This window comes from Lipotes vexillifer, unplaced genomic scaffold (genome assembly GCF_000442215.2).
Source record: "Lipotes vexillifer unplaced genomic scaffold, Lipotes_vexillifer_v1.1 scaffold182, whole genome shotgun sequence".
Lineage (NCBI taxonomy): Eukaryota > Metazoa > Chordata > Mammalia > Artiodactyla > Lipotidae > Lipotes > Lipotes vexillifer.
The window spans coordinates 6,312,824-6,333,164 of NW_006798798.1; the positions used below are offsets into that span (position 1 = coordinate 6,312,824).

The 20,341-nt window shown below is 40.9% G+C and overlaps 2 protein-coding genes across 1 annotated transcript in view; one reads left to right on the top strand and one right to left on the bottom strand.

The window, feature by feature from the left end:
- Nucleotides 1-20,341, bottom strand: part of LOC103081756 (zinc finger protein 567) — a 158,607-nt gene that overhangs the window by 61,402 nt on the left and 76,864 nt on the right.
- LOC103072375 (putative zinc finger protein 56) overlaps nucleotides 10,688-20,341 on the top strand; it is a 31,615-nt gene continuing 21,961 nt past the window's right edge. Inside the window, 3 exon segments of the mRNA XM_082931511.1 lie at nucleotides 10,688-10,912; nucleotides 19,488-19,614; nucleotides 20,222-20,294. Of these exon segments, the coding sequence (XP_082787637.1) occupies nucleotides 10,688-10,912; nucleotides 19,488-19,614; nucleotides 20,222-20,294 (425 nt within the window).

Here is a 20,341-nt window from a genome sequence, read left to right on the forward strand (position 1 = left end):
AGGTTCTAGGGAAGAATCCCTCCTTGCCTCTTACAACTTTTGTAGCCCCAGGCATTCCTTGGCTTGTAGCTGCATCACTCCAATCTCTTCACATGATCCTATTCCCCTTGTCTCCTCTGTATGTCCAAAACTTCTCTTTATGACAAATTATTGGATTTAGGGCCCACCTTAATCCAGTGTGATCTCATCTTAGCTTGATTACATCTGCAAAGACCCTGTTTCCGAATAAAGTCACATTCACAGGTATTGGGGTTAGGACTTAAACATATCTTTTTGGGAAGCATAATATAACCCACAACCTGGAAATCAGTAAACCTAGTTGAAACAGCAGTTTCTGTGAAAATAAGCATAGGTACATAAGTCCTTAAAACTACCAGCATGAGTTAGAGCAAGTCTAGCTGAAATGCAACAGTTTATTAAAAAAACAAAACAAAACTTAGATCCATAAGTTTTTCTCAAAACTATATTCCCAGAATGAGTTTTGAACAGGTTACAGTAGTTTGAAGTATAGGAAGTGATATAAGCATATGACATAGCTCTCACTGAAGGACTTTTATATAAGAATGAGGGATACAAATGTGTAGGCAATAAAAAATAACACCCACCCTTTTTCTGGGATCCGTGGGATGTGAAGCATGGGAAATGAGCAACATCAACTCTAGAGGCCTAAAGAGGAAGAGAAATCCTTAGAAAAAGTATGGCTAAATTAAGGCAGAAAATGGAGGTAAAACCTTTACTGTTGAGGTTTAGCACATTTGCAGTGTTTGTGATACAACTGGCATTTCCAAGGGCAAAATGAAATGTAGGCACAGACAGTATTACAGCGGAAGTGCGGGTTAATATGGTTGACTGTAAAGGTTGTGCTGACAGGACGGAAAAGTGGGGCTTAAGAGGCCTCACAGTTCTGTTTGGCTTTCTGGTGTAAGGACTCTGGACCATTGCAGACAGTCATCCATCCTTTTCACATGTAATCAGAACCAATTTTTATTCTTCCTAACTTCATTTAGTGGAAACAGTGAAATGATTGCCTGGGTTGCTGAGTTAATTGGGAGATTCCAGTCTGATACATAATCCAGGAAGGAAATTGCCAGAGAAGCAAATTTTTTGAGATGATAGAACTATGCAGAATGTGGTCTTTGGGTAAACATGCAATCTCCTTTTATCTCCCAGAGAAATCTGAAAGACAACTTTGTTTATCTCATTGCTATATGAAGAATAAATGTCCCTATCATTCTTCAATTCTTGAAAAGAAAACTGAACTTACCACATTATTCAAGGTCTTTCATATTTTATTTATTTTCTACTTTTCTAATTTAATCTGTCACTAATTTAGAGCATGTACTTTATATGTCAACTAAACATAGATTGCTTAATGGTCCCAGAACTTGCTTTGCTCTTTTCCACAGTAGCAACATTTCTTGTGCCTTTTCCTCTGTTTGGAATGTCCATCCATTATAATTGTCAATTACCAGCTATCAAAATATATTCATCAAAGGCAGAGATCAGTTGTCACTCTTCCACTGAGCCTTTCCTATTCTTCTCTGCCTTTTTCCTCTCAGGAATCATAGGTTTTTGTATAATAACTACCAGTCATTGAGTCTTTTATAGTGTGTCAATATTCATGTCAAGTTTATGAAGTGTAGTCACTTATTTCCATTTTACAGATGAGGAAATAGAATTTACATAGCTAGTAGTTAACCATTTTCTTTTTTTTTTTTTTACAGATGAGGAAATAGAATTTTACACAGTTAGGAATTAACCATTAGTTTCCAAACCATTATTGTAATAGAGCATCTTTAGAGATAAATTGGGAAGCTAAAGGCTATTTATTCCAATCCCTTTACAAGTGAACAGAGGCCAATAAAATGAAGCAATTGGACTCAGCAACTACAGTTAGCAGGATGGATATGGCAGAGTACCAAATCACTCAATCTTAACAGCTTGATAAGGACTGAGAAAAATGACACAGATTATGAAAGGAAAAACATAAAAATACATCCAGAATATGCTCTATATGTATAATAGACATTTAAAAGAGCCAGAAAAAAACAGTATATTGGGCCTCCCTGGTGGTGCAGTGGTTAGGAATCCGCCTGCCAGTGCAGGGCACACAGGTTCAAGCCCTGGTCGGGGGAGGCCCCACGTGCCACAGAGCAACTAAGCCTGTGTGCCACAACTACTGAGCCTGCGAGCCACAACTACTGAAGCCTGTGCGCCTAGAGCCTGTGCTCCACAACAAGAAAAACCACCACAATGAGAAGCCCGTGTACTGCAATGAAGAGTAGCCCCCACTCGCTGCAACTAGAGAAAGCCTACACACAGCAATGACCCAAGACCTAAGACCCAATGCAGCCAGATAACAAAAAGAACAGTATAAGATTAAGTAATCATTTAAAAATAGTAGAAGAGGGCCTTCTGCTTCAGGAAGATTGAGTAGGTGTATTTTTCCTTATTTCTCTTGCTAAGAACAAATAAAAACTCTGAATATTTACAGAAAACAAACAAGACTTTGAAAGGTGGACATGGTTGGAACCATGGGACCTAAGGAATAACATGGTGGTTAGTTTTCTGGGTTTTCTTTTTGCCTTGTACATCTGAGACTCTTGGAGCTGAAGAAGCTGGCAACCCTGGAATGCCAATTGATGTAGAAAGAAAAAGCCTCAGGAAAAAGCCCGTTCTCTAGCCAAAGAACAAGGAAAGGGACAGCCTAGTAAGACAAAAAAATTTTAGATAATAGCTGCTCTACTCAAGCCAAACACCACAGAAAAGAGTGGCCCCACCCATACCAGCAAAGGCCGTGTAAAGCCTCACCAGGCTGTAAAGGTGCTCCAACCCTACCTCTCCTTCACAGGGGTGGTTTCAGAAAAGGACGACTAAGGAGTTGGGACTTTTATCCCCACTGGGTGGTAATGAGACAGCACTCCCACCCATGGTGTCAGTGTAGACCCTTTGGGGAGCTATGACTTCTACTGAGCAGTAATGAGGCACCTGCATCCCTCAACCTCTCTACTGGGTGGTCTCAGGGAGACCTACTGGAAAGTCAGTACTTTCACCACTGCCCAGTGTTAATGAGACCATACAAACCCCTGTAGTGTCAGTGGAGACCACCTGGGGGACGGTTATAATATATAGTCTTATCCATCCCAGCCATGGTGATTACCAGTGGATGCCTAAAGGGGAGCTGGAACTTCCATCCCTGTTCAGCAATAACGAGGAGGCCTTCCCCTCCTCAGGTGTCAAAGAAGGCTGAATTGGGAACCTAGACTTCTACCCACAGCTGGCAGAAACAAGGTCGTGTCTCCAGCTCTCTCAGCTATGACAGTATCAGAGGAAGCCAGCCCAAACTGAAGGTTTAAATAAGATCTAGTCTCATAATGCCCCAAATGTCCACACTTCAATAGAAAATTACAGGAAAACTAGAAAATTTCACAAAATGGGGAAAATCTCAACTTGAATAAAAATCAATATAGTCATCCCTTGGAGATATTGTGAGTTCAGTTCTAGACCACCACAATAAAGCAAATATCACAGTAAAGTGAGTCACACGAATTTTTTGGTTTCTCAGTTCATATAAAAGTTATGTTTACACCATACTGTAGTCTGCTAAGTGTGCAACAGAATTATGCCTAAAAAATGTACATACCTTAGTTAAAAAATACTTCATTGCTAAAAAATGCTGTCATCTGAGCCATCAGCAAGTTGTAGTAGTAACATCAAAGATCACTGATCACAGATCATCATAACAAATATAATATTAATGCAAATGTTTGAAATATTGCAACAATTATCAAAATGTGACACAGAGACTCAAAGTGAGCAAATGCTGTTGGAAAAATGGCATTGATAGACTGGCTCAAGGCAGGGTTGCTACAGACATTCAACTTGTAAAAAATGTGATATCTGTGAAGCACAATAAAGTGAAGTCCAATAAAATGAAGATGTTTTGCTTTGAACCTAAAACTGCTCTAAAAAATAAATTCTATTAAAAATATCAATAGATGCCAACATAGATGACAGGTTAGAATGATCTGATGAAGATTTTAAAGCAATCATCATAAATATGCTTTAATGAGCAATTAAAAGCACATTTGAAACAAATGAGAAATAGAAAGTTTGAGCAAGAAATAGAAAACATGGGGCTTTCCTGGTGGTGTAGTGGTTAAGAATCCACCTGCCAATGCAGGGGACATGGGTTCAAGCCCTGGTCCTGGAAGATCCCATGTGCCACGGAGCAACTAATCTTGTGCACCACAACTACTGAGCCTGCGCTCTAGAGCCTGCAAGCCACAACTACTGAGCCTGGGTGCCACAACTACTGAAGCCCGCATGCCTAGAGCCCATGCTCTGCAACAAGAGAAGCCACCGCAATGAGAAGCCTGTGCACTGCAACAAAGAGTAGCCCCTGCTCTCCATAACTAGAGAAAGCCTGTGCACAGCAATGAAGACCCAACCCAGCCAAAAATAAATAAATAAAATAAATACATTTATTTAAAAAAAAAATGCCCTTAAAAAAAAAAAAGAAATAGAAAACATAAAGAAGAATCAAATGGAAATTTTAGAATTGAAAGATACAATAATTGAGGGCTTCCCTGGTGGCGCAGTGGTTGAGAGTCTGCCTGCTGATGCAGGGGACATGGGTTCGAACCCTGGTCTGGGAGGATCCCACATGCCGCAGAGCAACTAGGCCTGTGAGCCACAACTACTGAGTCTGCGCGTCTGGAGCCTGTGCTCCACAACAAGAGAGGCCGAGATAGTGAGAGGCCCGCGCACCGCGATGAAGAGTGGCCCCCGCTTGCCACAACTAGAGAAAGCCCTCGCACAGAAATGAAGACCCAACACAGCAAAAATAAATAAAAATAAATTAATAAACCCATACCCCCAACATCTTCTTAAAAAAAAGATACAATAATTGAAAATATAAAAAACAAAACAAAACTCAGTGGATGGGTTCAATAGCAGTGTGAAAGGTACAGAGGAAAGAAAGACTCAGTGAATTTGAAGACAGACAATGGAAATCATTCAGTTTGAAAGCAAAGAGAAAATGAACTGAAAACAAAATCAGATCTAATATTTGTGTCACAGGAGTCCCACAGGGAGGGGGAAAAAGAGGGCAGGGCTAAATAAATAGTTGAAGAAATAATGGCTGAAAATATCCCCAGTATGGCAAAAGACATACAGATTCAAGAAGCTGAGAAAAACTCAAACGGTTAAAAAAAAAAAAAAAAAAAAACCCCAGCCAAGACACATTATAATCAAACTTCTGGGGGCTTCCCTAGTGGCGCAGTGGTTGAGAGTCTGCCTGCTGATGCAGGGGACTCAGGTTCGCGCCCCAGTCCGGGAAGCTCCCACATGCTGCGAAGCGGCTGGGCCCGTGAGCCATGGCCACTGAGCCTGCGCGTCCGGAGCCTGTGCTCCGCACTGGGAGAGGCCACAACAGTGAGAGGCCCGCGTACAGCAAAAAAAAAAAAAAAAAAAAAAAAAGATTGTCTATAATCAAACTTCTGAAAACTAAAGAAAAAATCTTGAAAGCAAAAAGAGAAATGACACCTTATCTATAGGAGGAAACAATTTGAATGACAACAAATTTTTCATCAGAAATGGAGGAAGTGGCACAGCATTTTTCAAGTGGTGAAAGAAAAAGCAAAACTGTCCAACCCAGAGTTCTCTACCTAGTGAAAATATCCTTTAGGAATGTTTATTCAAATGTATAAATCCTAAATGTGTATGTACCAAACAACAGAGCTGTAGAATATGTAAAGCATAACTTGTAGAAATGGGTGTGATGTCACTGAGAATGGTGGAATAGGGGGCTCCATGGATCCATCCCTCCAATGAAGCAATGATTAAGCTGGCAAAAATTGTCAGAATCAACTTTTCATAACTATTGAATCTAATTAAAAATTTACAAAAACCAAGGGAGTACTTAACGAAGAAAGAAGCTGCTAAATTTCAGTAGAAGGAACTGTGGCATTTGGCATACCAGCCTACTATCTCGCACCTCAGAGGTGGCTGTGGGTATGGTGGCCTGCATTCCTCGTGCAGCTTGTTGGTGCCATAGTGGACAATACAGACTTGTTCCCAAAGAACTGTGCTTATTTTGACCTGTTTGGTGGCTCCCTGAGTGATCAGCACAGGGGCTTGCCTTTGTTTCTCTTCTCCCCTCTCAGAACTCTGTAAGGGTTGGAGTGGCCCCCTGGGAGGCTTTTGTCAAAAGTATTCAAAGGCATATACTACACACAGCTATCCATGAAAAAAAAATAATAGAGCAAGCAGCAGACAGACTGAAAAGCCTAGGAAGGAAGAGACTGGGGAAGAGATACAATTCAATATTTACTACAAAGCAAAACAGTGTGTTACTAGAATAATGATAGAGATAGATCAATGGAATAGAATGAGTCCCCAAATAAACCCATACATCTATGGTCAATTGATTTTCAACCAGAGTGCCAAGGCCATTCAATGGGGAAAGAATAGTCTCTTAAACAAATGGTGCTGTGCTGGGAAAATCAATGCAAAAGAATGATGTCAGACCTTTGCCTCACACCATATACAAAAATTAACTCATAATGGATCAAAGACCTAAACATAAGAGCTAAAACTATAAAATCCAGAAGAAAACATAAGGGTAAATCTTCATGACTTTGGATTTGTAATGAACAGATTATGGTGGAAGTGATGGGATGAGACCTCTGAACCCAGATCATAAAAGGCACTGTGGTCTTTCTTGTATCACTTGCTCTTAGGATAATCTATTAAGCCAGTCTTTGGGGTAATCTATTAAGCCAGTCGTTAGGGCACTCAGGCAGCCCTGTGAGGCCCAGGTAACAAGGAACTGAAGGTTTCTGACAATAGCCAGCAAGGGACTACTAGAAACCATGTGAATGAGCCATCTACCTTGGAAGCAAATGTCCCAGTCCCAGTCAAGTCTGGCCAGCAGGTTGACTGCAGCCTCACAAGAGACCCTGAGCTGGAATCACCCAGCTAAGCTATTTCCAGATTTGTGACCCTCAGAAACTGTTTCAGAGAATAAATATCTGTTGTTTTAAGCTGCTACATTGTAAGGCAATTTGTGATGCAGAAATAGATAATACACTACCACACCATCCTGGCAAAGAATAGAATATTTATTCCCTAGAGAAATTGAATCAGGGAAGCTTTAGACACAAGGCTATGAAGAAAAGCAGATGGCAGAGGCACCATGCTGAAATCAGGGGATTAAAAAAATAGTGGAATGTAAATCAACTATACTTTAATAAAAAATTATAATAAAAAATAAATGGGGGACTTCCCTGGTGGTGCAATGGTTAAGAATCCGCCTGCCAATGCAGGGGACACGGGTTTGAGCCCTGGTCCAGGAAGATCTCACAGAGCAACTAAGCTGGTGCACCACAACTACTGAGCCTGCACTCTAGAGCCTGCGAGCCGCAACTACTGAACTCGTGTGCCACAACTACTGAAGCCTGCGCACCTAGAGCCTGTGCTCCACAACAAGAGAAGCCATCAGCACTGCAACGAAGAGTAGCCCCCACTCGCCGCAACTAGAGAAAGCCCATGCGAAGCAACGAAGACCCAATGCAGCCAAAAATAAATAAATAAATAAAATTTTAAAAATACATAAAAAACAAATGGTGGAACCTCATCACTATTGGACCCTCAAAATTCTGGCAGTCAAGAGGTGAGAAGGCTCTTCTCTGGAGAAATGGAATAGCCTAGGAGAAAAGCTATAATGCTAACATTTTGGGGCTGACAAAGAAATGTCTGAAATCTATACTGAAGTTCACAAGTTGACAAGCCCTATCTATCTACCTATTGTTATTACATTAAATCCCCCCCCTCTTGAATTCTTTTGGCTGACCTAATAATTTAATTGACTCAAGACAGGTTAACAGGAGAAAAAAAAAACAATTTAATTTATATGCATGAAGGTCTCATAGAAATGGGACCCCTGACAAAAGAACAATTATTTGTGAAGATTTAACAAAGGGCCTTGTGCTTGGCGGAGCAGACTATCGAAGCAGTAAAAAAGTTCGTTTATACAGCTTTCTTAGCCTTGAATTCCCTAACTCTGGTGATAAGGATGGTTTTTATTCTCTTGGTATAGGGAGGATAGTTTTACATGGGAGATTTATTTCCTGCTTTCAGGGGAAAGAAGGGGGTCAGAGTGTTTTTTAAATCATTTTTCCCCACTAGCTGTTTCTCAAGTAACTTTAATTCAAAACAATCAATATGCCATTGTGGCATTTCTTGGGGTGGCCTGTTTTGAGGCCTAACAACGGTCATCTTTTTAGCGCATTATTAATAAATGATGAATGGACAGTATTAATCAACAAACTAGGGAAAGCTTAGCACTATGTAAATGTAAACCTAGTAATATGAAAGACAGATGAAAACAATAAAAAAAAGAAGTAAGGAGATGAATACAGTTAAGGAACAGAAAAATACACACACAGGAAAAAGCCACCCCAAATCCCCCTACAATAGCACCAAGAGGTAAGAGGAGATCTTATATCCAGGAAACAATTAACATGTATATAAAAACTGCTCTTGGAAATTAAAAATAAAATACCTATTATTAAAGATTTAATAGCAGATATGGGAAAGAGTTGTGGAAATCACTCAGTTGTAGGGGGGAAAAAAGTTAAAAAATAAGGTAATAAAAGATGAGAAAGATAACAGATAAAATCAGGAATTTCAACATCCAGAAAGAGAAGGTTCCAGAAAGAGAGAGGAGAAAACTGAATGGAGGAAAATTTCAGAAAATTTAACATTTCTAGAAATATAGGTCACAATTCTTCAACATAAAGGGGTCCACTGAATACCCCATACAATGAACCAAAAAGACTCATACCAGAGCACACCTTTGTGAAGTTTCAGAAAACTAGGTGTGAAGAGAAGCATTTAAGAATGCTTCTAAAGAGAAATAACAACAAAATACAAGTCAAATTGTCATCATACTTTAAGTTAAAAAGTGTAAGCTAGAAGACAATGGTGTAATTCTCTCAAAATTCTAAGGGAAAATTATATCCAACCTAAAATTCCAAACCTAGTTAAGCTACCATCCAAAAGAGGTTAGAATAAAGACGTTTTAGACTTGTAAGGGCCCCAAAATTTTATTCCAAATTAATCTTTCTCAAGGTGCTAATGGAGGATTTAAAAAAAAATTAAAATGTGAGACTAAATAAAGAAAAAAAGAAGACATAAGCTCCAGGAAACCTGTAATCCAACATAAGAGGTGAAGGAAATTCCCAAGATGGTCATATGCTGGTTATTCATTTATTGTGTTTCAGTCCCACACTGAACTGAAACAGTGTATATGGTTCTATATGGTTCTCTGTAATGCTGGGATTGGGACTCTGTACACTACATTTCCCAGGCTCCTTTGTCAGCTGGCTTCTTTTTATTTATTCACTGATAAATCGAACATACTCATTAATTAACTCTACAGTGGAGAAATCTTATGGACACCATTTAAACTATAAGTAATAAAACCTGGGAGTTTCCTGGTGGTCCAGTGTTTAAGACTCTGTGCTCCCAATGCAGGGGGCACTGGTTCCATCCCTGGTAAGGGAACTAAGATCTGGGGGAGGGGGGGGAAGTTAACATTACCAGTAATGGAACATATTGACATTGCGTGTCTGCTGATAAAATAAACCAAGAAGAGCATAGCATCATTTATGGGATTTTCCTCCCCAAAATGTATAAATGATCAGGACACATCAGGTAAACCCAAATTGAAGAACATTATACAAAATAACTAATCTGTACTCTTTGAAAATGTTAAGATTGTGAACAGGTGGAATAAACAGAAAACAAATAGTAAGGTGGCAGATTTAAACCCAAATATTTTAGTAGTTTCACTGTAGAGGAGAGTGTCTATACTTGAGGGTCTGGGACAGATAAAACCAAGCATCTCGTAATAAATTACTTTGCAATCTTCCTTCTTGCTTTAAAAGCATGTTGAACTTGCATTCTAATCCATAGTAAAAGTGCCTATTTTAACATAACCCGTTAATGTTGTTTAGCATATAGTAGATTAAAAAAAATTCTGTCAACCTTCTAATAAAATTGATGCCCCATAAAGATACCCTCTTTTATCATTTTACAAAAGCCTAACAGAGGTTAATTTCTGTTACACAGATACAAGCCTGGTCTCCCAAACAGGTGACACACATTCACATATACACAACACCCAGTCACACCTGCGGTCACAACTCAGCATCTTCAGCATCCTCTGCCCCGCCCTCTTCCTCACCTGAGTGCAGAGACGCACGCGCACACACACACTCTTCAAGATCGTGATTTCTTCTCTGTCGCCTCTTCAATACAGTCCAGAAAGAGAAGATTAGGTCCCACCTTCACTCTTACCCTGAGCGCTGCGCGGACCGAGGCCTGGACTCACCCGACGGACAAAGATGAAAAGTGTGTCATCCCCTCTGCATTCCGAAGGCGAACTAGAACCTCCAGAAATCTCCCGGGCCCGGCGGGTTGGGTCACGGGGACCAGGACCAGCTGAAAATAATCAGTTCGCTTGCATTCTGGCCGATTGGCTGCTTTTCTGGCGTGAACTACGTTTCCCAGAGGCTCTGCGACTCGGAGCTGCTTAAGAGGCGAACTTGCGGTCTCGCCTTTTGCTTACGGGCGATAACTGAGCTGCCAGAGATGGGTAGGACTGGCAACTCCAGCAGGTATGCCGGCTCCATCTGCGAACCGCTTGGCGTCCGGGCCTTGCGCTTCTGATTGGTGCAGAGAGGCGGTGGATGAGCGCAAACCTAGCTTCCGCGCTGAGAGGAATCGGGGGGTCCCGTTTTCAGCCTCTGGACTACATTTCCCAGAGAAATCCGCAGGCCCACGCTATGTCCCGCGGGATTTCGCTGCTGAGTTTTGCAGTGGTGGGGGCCGTTGGCTCCGCGGAGTTAGCTGCTGAGGGGTGTTTGGAACCCGGTGCAACTTAGCTACTTTGGACCAGACCGGAACTAGGGAAGGACAAGGGTGAGGAGTTGGGGCCCCGGCCTTTCGTGTCCGGAGCGAGCAGAAGAGAGGAGATCGTGTGTGTGTGTGTGTGTGTGTGTGTGTAATTGTTACAGTGTGTCTTCGCAGTGTGTGATGGTGACAGTATGTGGTGATCACTCTGGGTGATGGAGTGGGGTGCTTGTGACTGTACGTGTTCCCAGAAAGGGTATGTGATTGTTACTGCATTGTGCGCCATTGTGGGGGATGTAGAGGGCAGGTGACTGTGCATTTGGAACTGTGTGTTCCGGTAATGGGTGTGTGATTTTTTGAATGTGTGCAGCACCGTGTGCCTAGGATTTGGAGGACTGAGACTGTGGTATCAGGCGCCTGTGACTGTGCAGATGCAACTAATATGACCTTAGTGTGTGGGTGCGGGGAGTCCTGTGGCTGTGCGATAGAGACCTTGTGTGTCCCCTAGGTATGTGTGTGGGGTTATATGTAACCGGGTGACCTTGTATAGCACTATGTGTGCCATGGTGGGTGGGTTGTGATGGTGCAAGTGTGGCTTCACCACTCCATACCTAGGAGTAATTTGTGAGCCCATGATAGATTGTAGCTCTTTTCCTGTAACTGCATTGGGCTGGATTCTTGTCTTCCCTGACCTTCCTCTGTATGTGTGTGTGGGTGGAGAGGGGCTGGAGAAAGTGTGGGATCCCAAGAAAAGCTAAGTGTCTCATCAGTTTCTTCTTTTTTCCTCAGTTACCTCACTAAGAGGAAAGAATGGTTTTTGAACATCCAAAAGCCAAGATCAAAGTGCTTTGGGATTTTTTCTTTCTTCCCTGAAATCTTTGTTTTTCAAGGCATATATTTTTTTCCTCTTCTGACAATTCCTGACTACCAAAAGCCCATTCAAGAGACCTTGTCCTTAGTACTTCCCATTTGGATACATAATGGAGGCCTTGGGGTTAGACCCAGAGACCCAGTTTCCTATATGTCCCCTCCATCTTAGTATTAATTTGGCAGTTTCTCCTGTGTGCCATATCTCCTCTGAGATCTCTGCTGGCCTAGTGAGGCAAATACAGAGGCTTCATCATAACAACTGAATTGTTGAAAATAAGATGAGTGCATATGTGGCACACACCATACCACACACCAAGCAAAAGCCATGCAACTTATGGGTTGGTTTTGGTTAGTCTCAGTCCAAACAGGTGATAAGATCTTTCACTTTGCCAATATTTTTGGAGTAGGAATGACATGGGTTCTTGATCAAAGAGTTCTATACCAATAGGACAAGGGATTTGCCAGGTAATTTGTGAGTAAATACTTGGACCAGTTTCCAGGTCTATTTTGAATTAAATTCTCAAATGGTCCTCGTTGGAGTTCTCAATCTGGAATCCATGGACTCCATCACCAGATATCTAAAGGGAAGGAGGACTGGAATGAAATTCACTAAGGGTTACAAAAATGGTAGAACCACGGATAGATCTAAAAGCAGAGACTATAACACTTTGGGACAACCTTTGAGATAATAAAATCCAAAATTACTTTTCACAAATAGGGAAATTTTTTTTTTTTTTGGCGGTACGCGGGCCTCTCACTGTTGTGGCCTCTCCCCTTGCGGAGCACAGGCTCCGGACGCGCAGGCCCAGTGGCCATGGCTCACGGGCCCAGCCGCTCCGCGGCATGTGGGATCCTCCCGGACCGGGTCACGAACCCATGTCCCCTGCATTGGCAGGCAGACTCCCAACCCCTGCGCCACCAGGGAAGCCCTCAAATAGGGAAATTTTAAGTAAATCCCAATATAAGGTGGCATTTTATGCAGCTAAGTAAAAATATGTTTGAGATAGAACATATCCATTTTCATTATTATGACTAACATTAAGCAATTTAAAATAAATAGAAGGGCTTCCCTGGTGGTGCAGTGGTTAAGAATCAGCCTGCCAATGCAGGGGCCACGGGTTCGAGCCCTGGTCTGGGAAGATCCCACATGCCGCGGAGCAACTAAGTCCGTGCGCCACAACTACTGAGCTTGCACTCTAGAGCCCGCAAGCCACAACTACTGAAGCCCGCATGCCTAGAGCCTGTGCTCCGCAACGAGAAGCCAACGCAGTGAGAAGCCTGCGCACCGCAACGAAGAGTAGCCCCCACTCGCTGCAACTAGAGAAAGCCTGCGCACAGCAACGAAGACCCCCCGCAGCCAAAAATAAATAAATAAAATTTAAAAATAAAATAAAGAGAAAGTACTCAAGAAATTGTATAGTTAAATCTCCTCCCTAATTTTTTAGGAACAGAAGTTATTTGTAAAAGGGCCAAAGGAATGTGAGGTCCTCAAAATGAAGACGCTTTAGAGCTGTCAGTTGAAGCTCAGTAAATATCAAACCAATTCTTAGCTAGAGTCAAGCTCTTCAGAAGCTCCCTGGAGATTCACATGAAGGAAAATAGATGTCTTAAAGGGCAGATTATGAATAATAGGGGAACTTCTCAATTAGTAGAACTATGTTTCCTTACTTCTCTATTATCACGTCCTTGAAGATGTTCCTCTGGACAGGATTTATCCATTTGTCCTCCACAGCCACTCATGGATTTGACCACATCCATGAATACTTCCTTCTTCTGAAATGACAACAACTTCTTTCTTCTCCAGAGGCCTGTGCCCCCATAGTGCCCTGGTGGGGGTGGCCGTGAAGGGGCAAAGAGGGGATATAAGGTGATCAAAACATTATAGGTGGACAGCATGTATCGAATTGCTTAGGCAATGCTGGACATTTTAAACTTCGCATAGCACTTAATTAGATTATCAAACATCCACAGTTTGGAATTCTAGCTAGACTTAATTTATTCTTGGGAGCAAGGGGGGCAGTTCCAGATAGTGGAGAGAAAGGTGATAGGCCTGTGCCCAGCTGAGTGAGGGTGACTCGGAACTTGAAAGCCTTGCATGTACAAGTTCAGCTGGTCCTCATCTAGGCCACAGGCATCTCTCCTTTGATGTTGCAACAGCCTGTTAACTGATCCCCCTACTTCTTTCATTGCCTGCCTAACATTCCTTCTTAACACAGTGGCCAGGGTGATTCTTCCAAAATGTAAGTCATCACTCCCTGGCTTAAAACTTTCCGTGGCTGCCCATCTCACTCAGAGTAAAAACCAAAGTTTCTACAATGGCTTACACAGCCCAATGTAATCTGGCTCTCGGCTGCCTCTCTGACTTGATTTTCTATATATTTTTAGGTAACTTAATTCTGCCCCCTCTGCTTTTGAACTTGCTGATTCCCCTGCCTGGCATTTTCTTGCTCCTGATATCTGCATCACTTACTCTTTCACTTCTTCAAGACTTTGCTCACCTGTCACCAAATTGGAGAACCCTTCTTTGACCACCCTACATAAAATAGCATCTCAACAAGCGCACTTCCTATCTCCCTTATACTGTTTTATTTTTTCATAGCTCTTATTACCAATTTTTAACTGAGATATAATTGACGTAAAACATATTAGTTTCAGGTGTAAAACATAATGATTCAATATATGTATATATTATGAAATGATCACCTCAAAAAGTCTAGTTAACATCCATCACTGCAGATAGTTACAAACGTTTTTCTTGTGATGGGAACTTTTAATATCTAATCTCTTAGCAACTTTCAATTATAATATAATACTATTAACTATAGTCACCATGTTGTACATTACATCCCCAGGACTTACTTTGTAACTGGAAGTTTGTACTTTCTGACCACTTTCACCCATTTTTGCTTCCCCCACCACCACCTCTGGCAGCCACCAATCTAGTGTCTGCATCTATGAATTTGTTTTTTTGTTTTGTTTTTAGATTCCACATATAAGTGAGATCATATGGTATTTGTCTTTCTCTTATTTCACTTAGCATAATGCCCTCAAGGTCCATCCATGTTGTTGCAAGTGGTGAAATTTCATTATTTTTTATGGCTGAATAACATTCCATTGTGTGTGTGTGTGTGTGTGTGTGTATATATATATATATATATATATATATATATATATACATCACAATTTCTTTATCCATTGATTCACTGATGGACACTTAGGTTGCTTCCATGTCTTGGCTATTGTAAGTAATGCTGCTATGAACATGTGGATGCATGTATCTTTTCAAGTTAGTGTTTCTGTTTTCTTCAAATAAATACCCAGAAGTGGAATTGCTTGATCATATGGTAATTAAAAAAAAATTTTTTTTGAGGAACCTCCATACTGTTTTCCATAATGGCTGTGCCAATTTACATTCTCATCAGTGATGCACAAAGGCTCCCTTTTCTCCACATCCTCACCAACATTTGTTATTTGTTGCTTTTTAACAGTAGCCATTCTAATAGGTGTGTGAGGTGAAATCTCATTTTTTTAATAAAGCATTTAAAATTATTTATTTATTTATTTTGGCTGTGCTAGGTCTTCGTTGCTGTGCACGGACTTTCTCTAGTTGCGGCGAGCGGGGGCTACTCTTCGTTGCGGTGTGCGGGCTTCTCATTGCAGTGGCTTCTCTTGTTATGGAGCAAAGGCTCTAGGCACATAGGCTTCAGTAGTTATGGCACACGGGCTCAGCAGTTGTGGCTCACGGGCTCTAGAGCACAGGCTCAGTAGTTGTGGTGCACGGGCTTAGTTGCTCTGTGGCACGTGGGATCTTCCCGGACGAGCGCTCAAAGCCGTGTCCCCTGCTTTGGCAGGCGGATTTTTAACCACTGCGCCACCAGGGAAGTCCCAACATTTCTTTTCTTTATCTAGAAACTTCCTTGCCCAACTAAGCTTCATCTATGAACCCATCTCAGGTCCTCCCATTCTGTCAGGGAGCGAGTGATGGCACCCAGCAGCAGGGTCTTGTCCCTTAGTATCCCACTCTTCTTTTTTTTTTCTTTACTGAAGTATGGTTGATGTACAATATAAGTTACAGGTGTACAACACGATTCACAGGTTTTTTTTTTTTTTTTTTTTTTTTTTTTTTTTTTGCTGTTGCGGAGCACAGGCTCCGGACGCACAGGCTCAGCAGCCATGGCTCATGGGCTTAGCCGCTCTGCAGCATGTGGGATCTTCCCTGCCCGGGGCACGACCCCGTGTCCCCTGCATCGGCAGGCGGACCCTCAACCACTGCGCCACCAGGGAAGCCCCCGATTCACAGTTTTTAAAGGTTACACTCCATTTATAGTTATTAATATTGGCTATATTTCCTGTGTTGTACAATATAGCCTTGTAGCTTATTTTACACATAATAGTTTGTACCTCTTAATCCCCTACCCCTATATTATCCTTCCTCCCTTCCCTCTCCCCCACTGATAACCACTAATTTGTTCTCTATATCTGTAAGTCTACTGCTTTTTTTTTATTATGTTCACTAGTTTGTTGTATTTTTTAGATTCCACATATGAGTGATATCCTACAGTATTTGTCTTTCTCTGTCCGACTTACTTCACTTAGCATAATACCCTCCAAGTTCATCCATGTTGTTGCAAATGGTAAGATTTCATTCTTTTTTATGGCTGAGTAGTATTCCATTGTGTGTGTGTATGTGTGTGTGTGTGTGTGTGTATGTCCATAGACAGATGAGTGGATAAAGAAGATGAGGTATGTGTATATATGTATATAATAGTGTTGCTATGAACACTGGGGTACATGTATATTTTCGAATTAGAGTTTTCATCTTTTCCAGATATATGCCCAGGAGTGGGACTGCTGGATCATATGGCCACTCTATTTTTAGTTTTTTGAGGAACCTCCATACTGTTTTCCATAGTGGCTGTACCAGTTTACATTCCCACCAACAATGTAGGAGGGTTCCCTTTTCTCCACACCCTTTCCAGCATTTGTTATTTGTAGATTTTTAAAATTATGGTGTGAGATGATTCCTCATTGTAGTTTTGATTTGCATTTCTCTAATAATTGGCAATGTTGAGCATCTTTTCATGTGCCTGTTGGCCATCTGTATGTCTTCTTTGGAAAAATGTCTATTTAGGTCTTCTGTCCATTTTTTGACTGGGTTTTGTTGTTGTTGTTTTTGTTGAGTTGTGTGAGCTGTTTGTGTATTTTGGAAATTAAGCCCTTGTTGGTTGCATCATTTGCAAATATTTTCTCACAGTCCGTACGCTGGTTTTTTCATTTAGTTTGTGGTTTCCTTTACTGTACAAAAACTTGTAAGTTTGATTAGGGTCCCATTTATTTATTTTTGCTTTTATTTTCATTGCCTTGGGAGATTGACCTAAGAAAACATTGGTACAATTGGTACAGAGAATGTTTTGCCTGTGTTCTCTTCTAGGAGTTTTATGGTGTCCCATCTTATATTTAAGACTTAGCCATTTTGTATCTCATTGTGGTTTTGATTTGCATTTCCCCTATGGTTAGCCAATGTTGAGCATCTTTTCATGTGCCTGTTGGTCATCTTCACGTCTTTGGATAAACGTCTATTCAGTTCTTCTGCTCATTTTTTTTTTAAAGGAATTTGGATTTTTTAAAAATTAATTAATTAATTAATTAATTTCTGGCTGTGTTGGGTCTTCGTTTCTGTGCGAGGGCTTTCTCCAGTTGCGGCAAGTGGGGGCCACTCTTCATCGCGGTGCGCGGGCCTCTCACTATCGCGGCCTCTCTTGTTGTGGAGCCCAGGCTCCAGACGCGCAGACTCAGTAGTTGTGGCTCATGGGCCTAGTTGCTCCCTGGCATGTGGGATCTTCCCAGACCAGGGCTCGAACCCATGTCCCCTGCATCGGCAGGCAGATTCTCAGCCACTGCACCACCAGGAAAGCCCTTTCTGCTCATTTTTTAATCGGCTTTTTTTTTTTTAAACGTTGAGTTCTATGAGCTGTCTATATATTTTAGAAATTTACTCCTTATTGCTCATATCATTTGCAAATATTTTCTCCCATTCCGTAGGTTGTCTTTTCGTTTTGTTGATGGTTTCCTTTGCTGTGCAAAAGCTTTTAAATTTAATTAGGTCACACTTGTTTATTTTTGCTTTTATTTCCTTTGCTTTAGGAGACAGATCCAAAAAAATACTGCTGTGATTTATGTCAAAGAGCGTTCTGCCTATGTTTTCCTCTAGGAGTTTTATGGTTTCTGGTCTTACATTTAGGTCTTAATCCATTTTGAGTTTATATTTGTAAATAGTATAGGAGAATGTTCTAAATTCATTCTTTTACATGGAGCTGTCCAGTTTTCCCATCACCATTTATTGAAGAGACTGTCTTTTCTCCATTATATATTCTTGCCTCCTTTGTCATAGATTAATTGACCATAAATGTGTGCACTCTTTTTTCTGTTCTAGCATCCCATTCTTTTCTAACAGTGTTCCCATTTGTGTGCAGTGGTCTATGATGGAGCCTAAATACATTCCACTGGGCCTCCCATATCAGAATTGTGGGGTTTTTTTTTTCAGATTCAGAATTGTGGTTTAATGAAGTGGAAATGATTGTTGAATGGGATAACTCATCTTTACAGGCCTGTTTATTTTTCGTTAATTTTTGAGTTCCCCTTTAAAAAAATATGAAATATTTCTTACTACAAAAGAATAATAGAACACTCATGTACTTAACACATAGAATAGGAAGGCCTATTGAAGACCCTTTTGTACCCTGCCCTCCCTCTCAAAGTGTAACCTGTAAAGAAAATTTTGTAGTCATCATTCTCTTGCTTTTCACAGTTGTTTTACTATTTATCCCTAAACAATATACTGTTAGCTTTTCTATAGTTTTGAACTTTTTAACAAGTAAGACTAGCCAGATGCATAAGTTTTTGAGAATTTTAGACTTTCAAAGCTGTAAAGGAACTTAGAGATCTTGTTCAATCTCAATATCCAAAATAATGGAATGGTTATGTCTTGCCTTCCTAAGATGAAAGATATATCCAGTTAAAAAGAGTTTATTAAAGAACTTGCATTATAAGGAAAAATACTTATGATACTTTCTGAAAATGATGATTCTTAGTATTTGGTGTACACTTTAATTAGATCAAAGTCCTATTATGTGCAACAGAGGTTTTGCTTGTTTGGTAAATATTTTAGAAAGATTCTGACTTTTTCCTTTAAGAAGTAAGAAAAAAAGAAGGGAAAGGAGGAGCTCATATTTAAGAGTTTATTGTAAGTAGTAATTAGCGTCAGATGTTCACTATACAGTTCTTTCAACTTTCTGTATGTTTGAAAGTTTCCACAATAAAAATATTGGTAAGTCAGGGATGATCATTAGAACAAATAGTAATTTTCCAGGCCTACAGCTTGCTGTGTGTTTTTCTACTCCATTTCATTATTTGGGAAACTGTAAATAAATGTGTGTTTTGTTCATTCCTAGCCCTAGCCGTGGGATAATGAGAATGTCTCACTGTATGAAGGAGGTTTGTCTACAGCAATAGGAATATTCAAGAAGATGGAGGCACTTTGTTCTAATTACACTAATTTTTTTACTCTGCCCTATCTTTGGCTTAACCCATTTGCTCAGTGTATTTTCTCCATCCCTCAGTGTCCTTTTCCATCTCTTCTTTGATCTGAAAAACATTTCCTTTAATTTTAACAGTACTACATGGTTTTGTCATTTTAGGGGTTGGTGATGTTCAGGGATGTGGCTGTAGACTTCTCTCAGGAGGAGTGGGAATGCCTGGACTCTACTCAGAGGGATTTATATAGAGATGTAATGATGGAGAATTACAGCAACCTGGTCTTACTAGGTAAGGATTTCTTTTATTTATTTATTTATTTATTTAATTTACTTTACTTTTGGCTGCCCTGGGTCTTCGTTGCTGTGTTGTGGGCTTTCTCTAGTGGCGAGCAGGGGCTACTCTTCGTTGTGGTGCACAGGCTTCTCATTGCGGTGGCTTATCTTGTTGCAGAGCATGGGCTCTAGGTGCACGGGCTTCAATAGCTGTGGCACGCAGGCTCAGTAGTTGTGGCGCACGGGCTCTAGAGCACAGGCTCAGTATTTATGGTGCACGGGCTTAGTTGCCCCGCGGCATGTGGGATCTTCCAGGACCAGGGATCGAACCCGTGTCCCCTATATTGGGAGGTGGATTCTTAACCACTGTGCCACCAGGGAAGTCCTAGGTAAGGATTTCTATTCCCAAATAACTTGTGAATTTTGGGTGTATTTTCAATTGTCTGGGTGGGAATTATTTTGTACATTGTAGATTCGGAGATGAGCAGCACTTTGTGGTACCTTTATCTTCTCCTTGCTTTACACCTTCCTCTTGTCCTTCATGTTGTTGCCTGTTTTCTTGAGGACTGGGTTTGAATTCAGGAACAGCATGATTATGTCTTCTTTTTTTTTCTTACAAACAGGACTCTCTATTCCTAAGCCTGAAGTGATTTTCTTATTAGAGCAAGAGAAGGAGCCCTGGATGATTTCAAGGAACATGGTGGGAGGATGGTGCCCAGGTGATTAGATTGAACAGGTAGGGA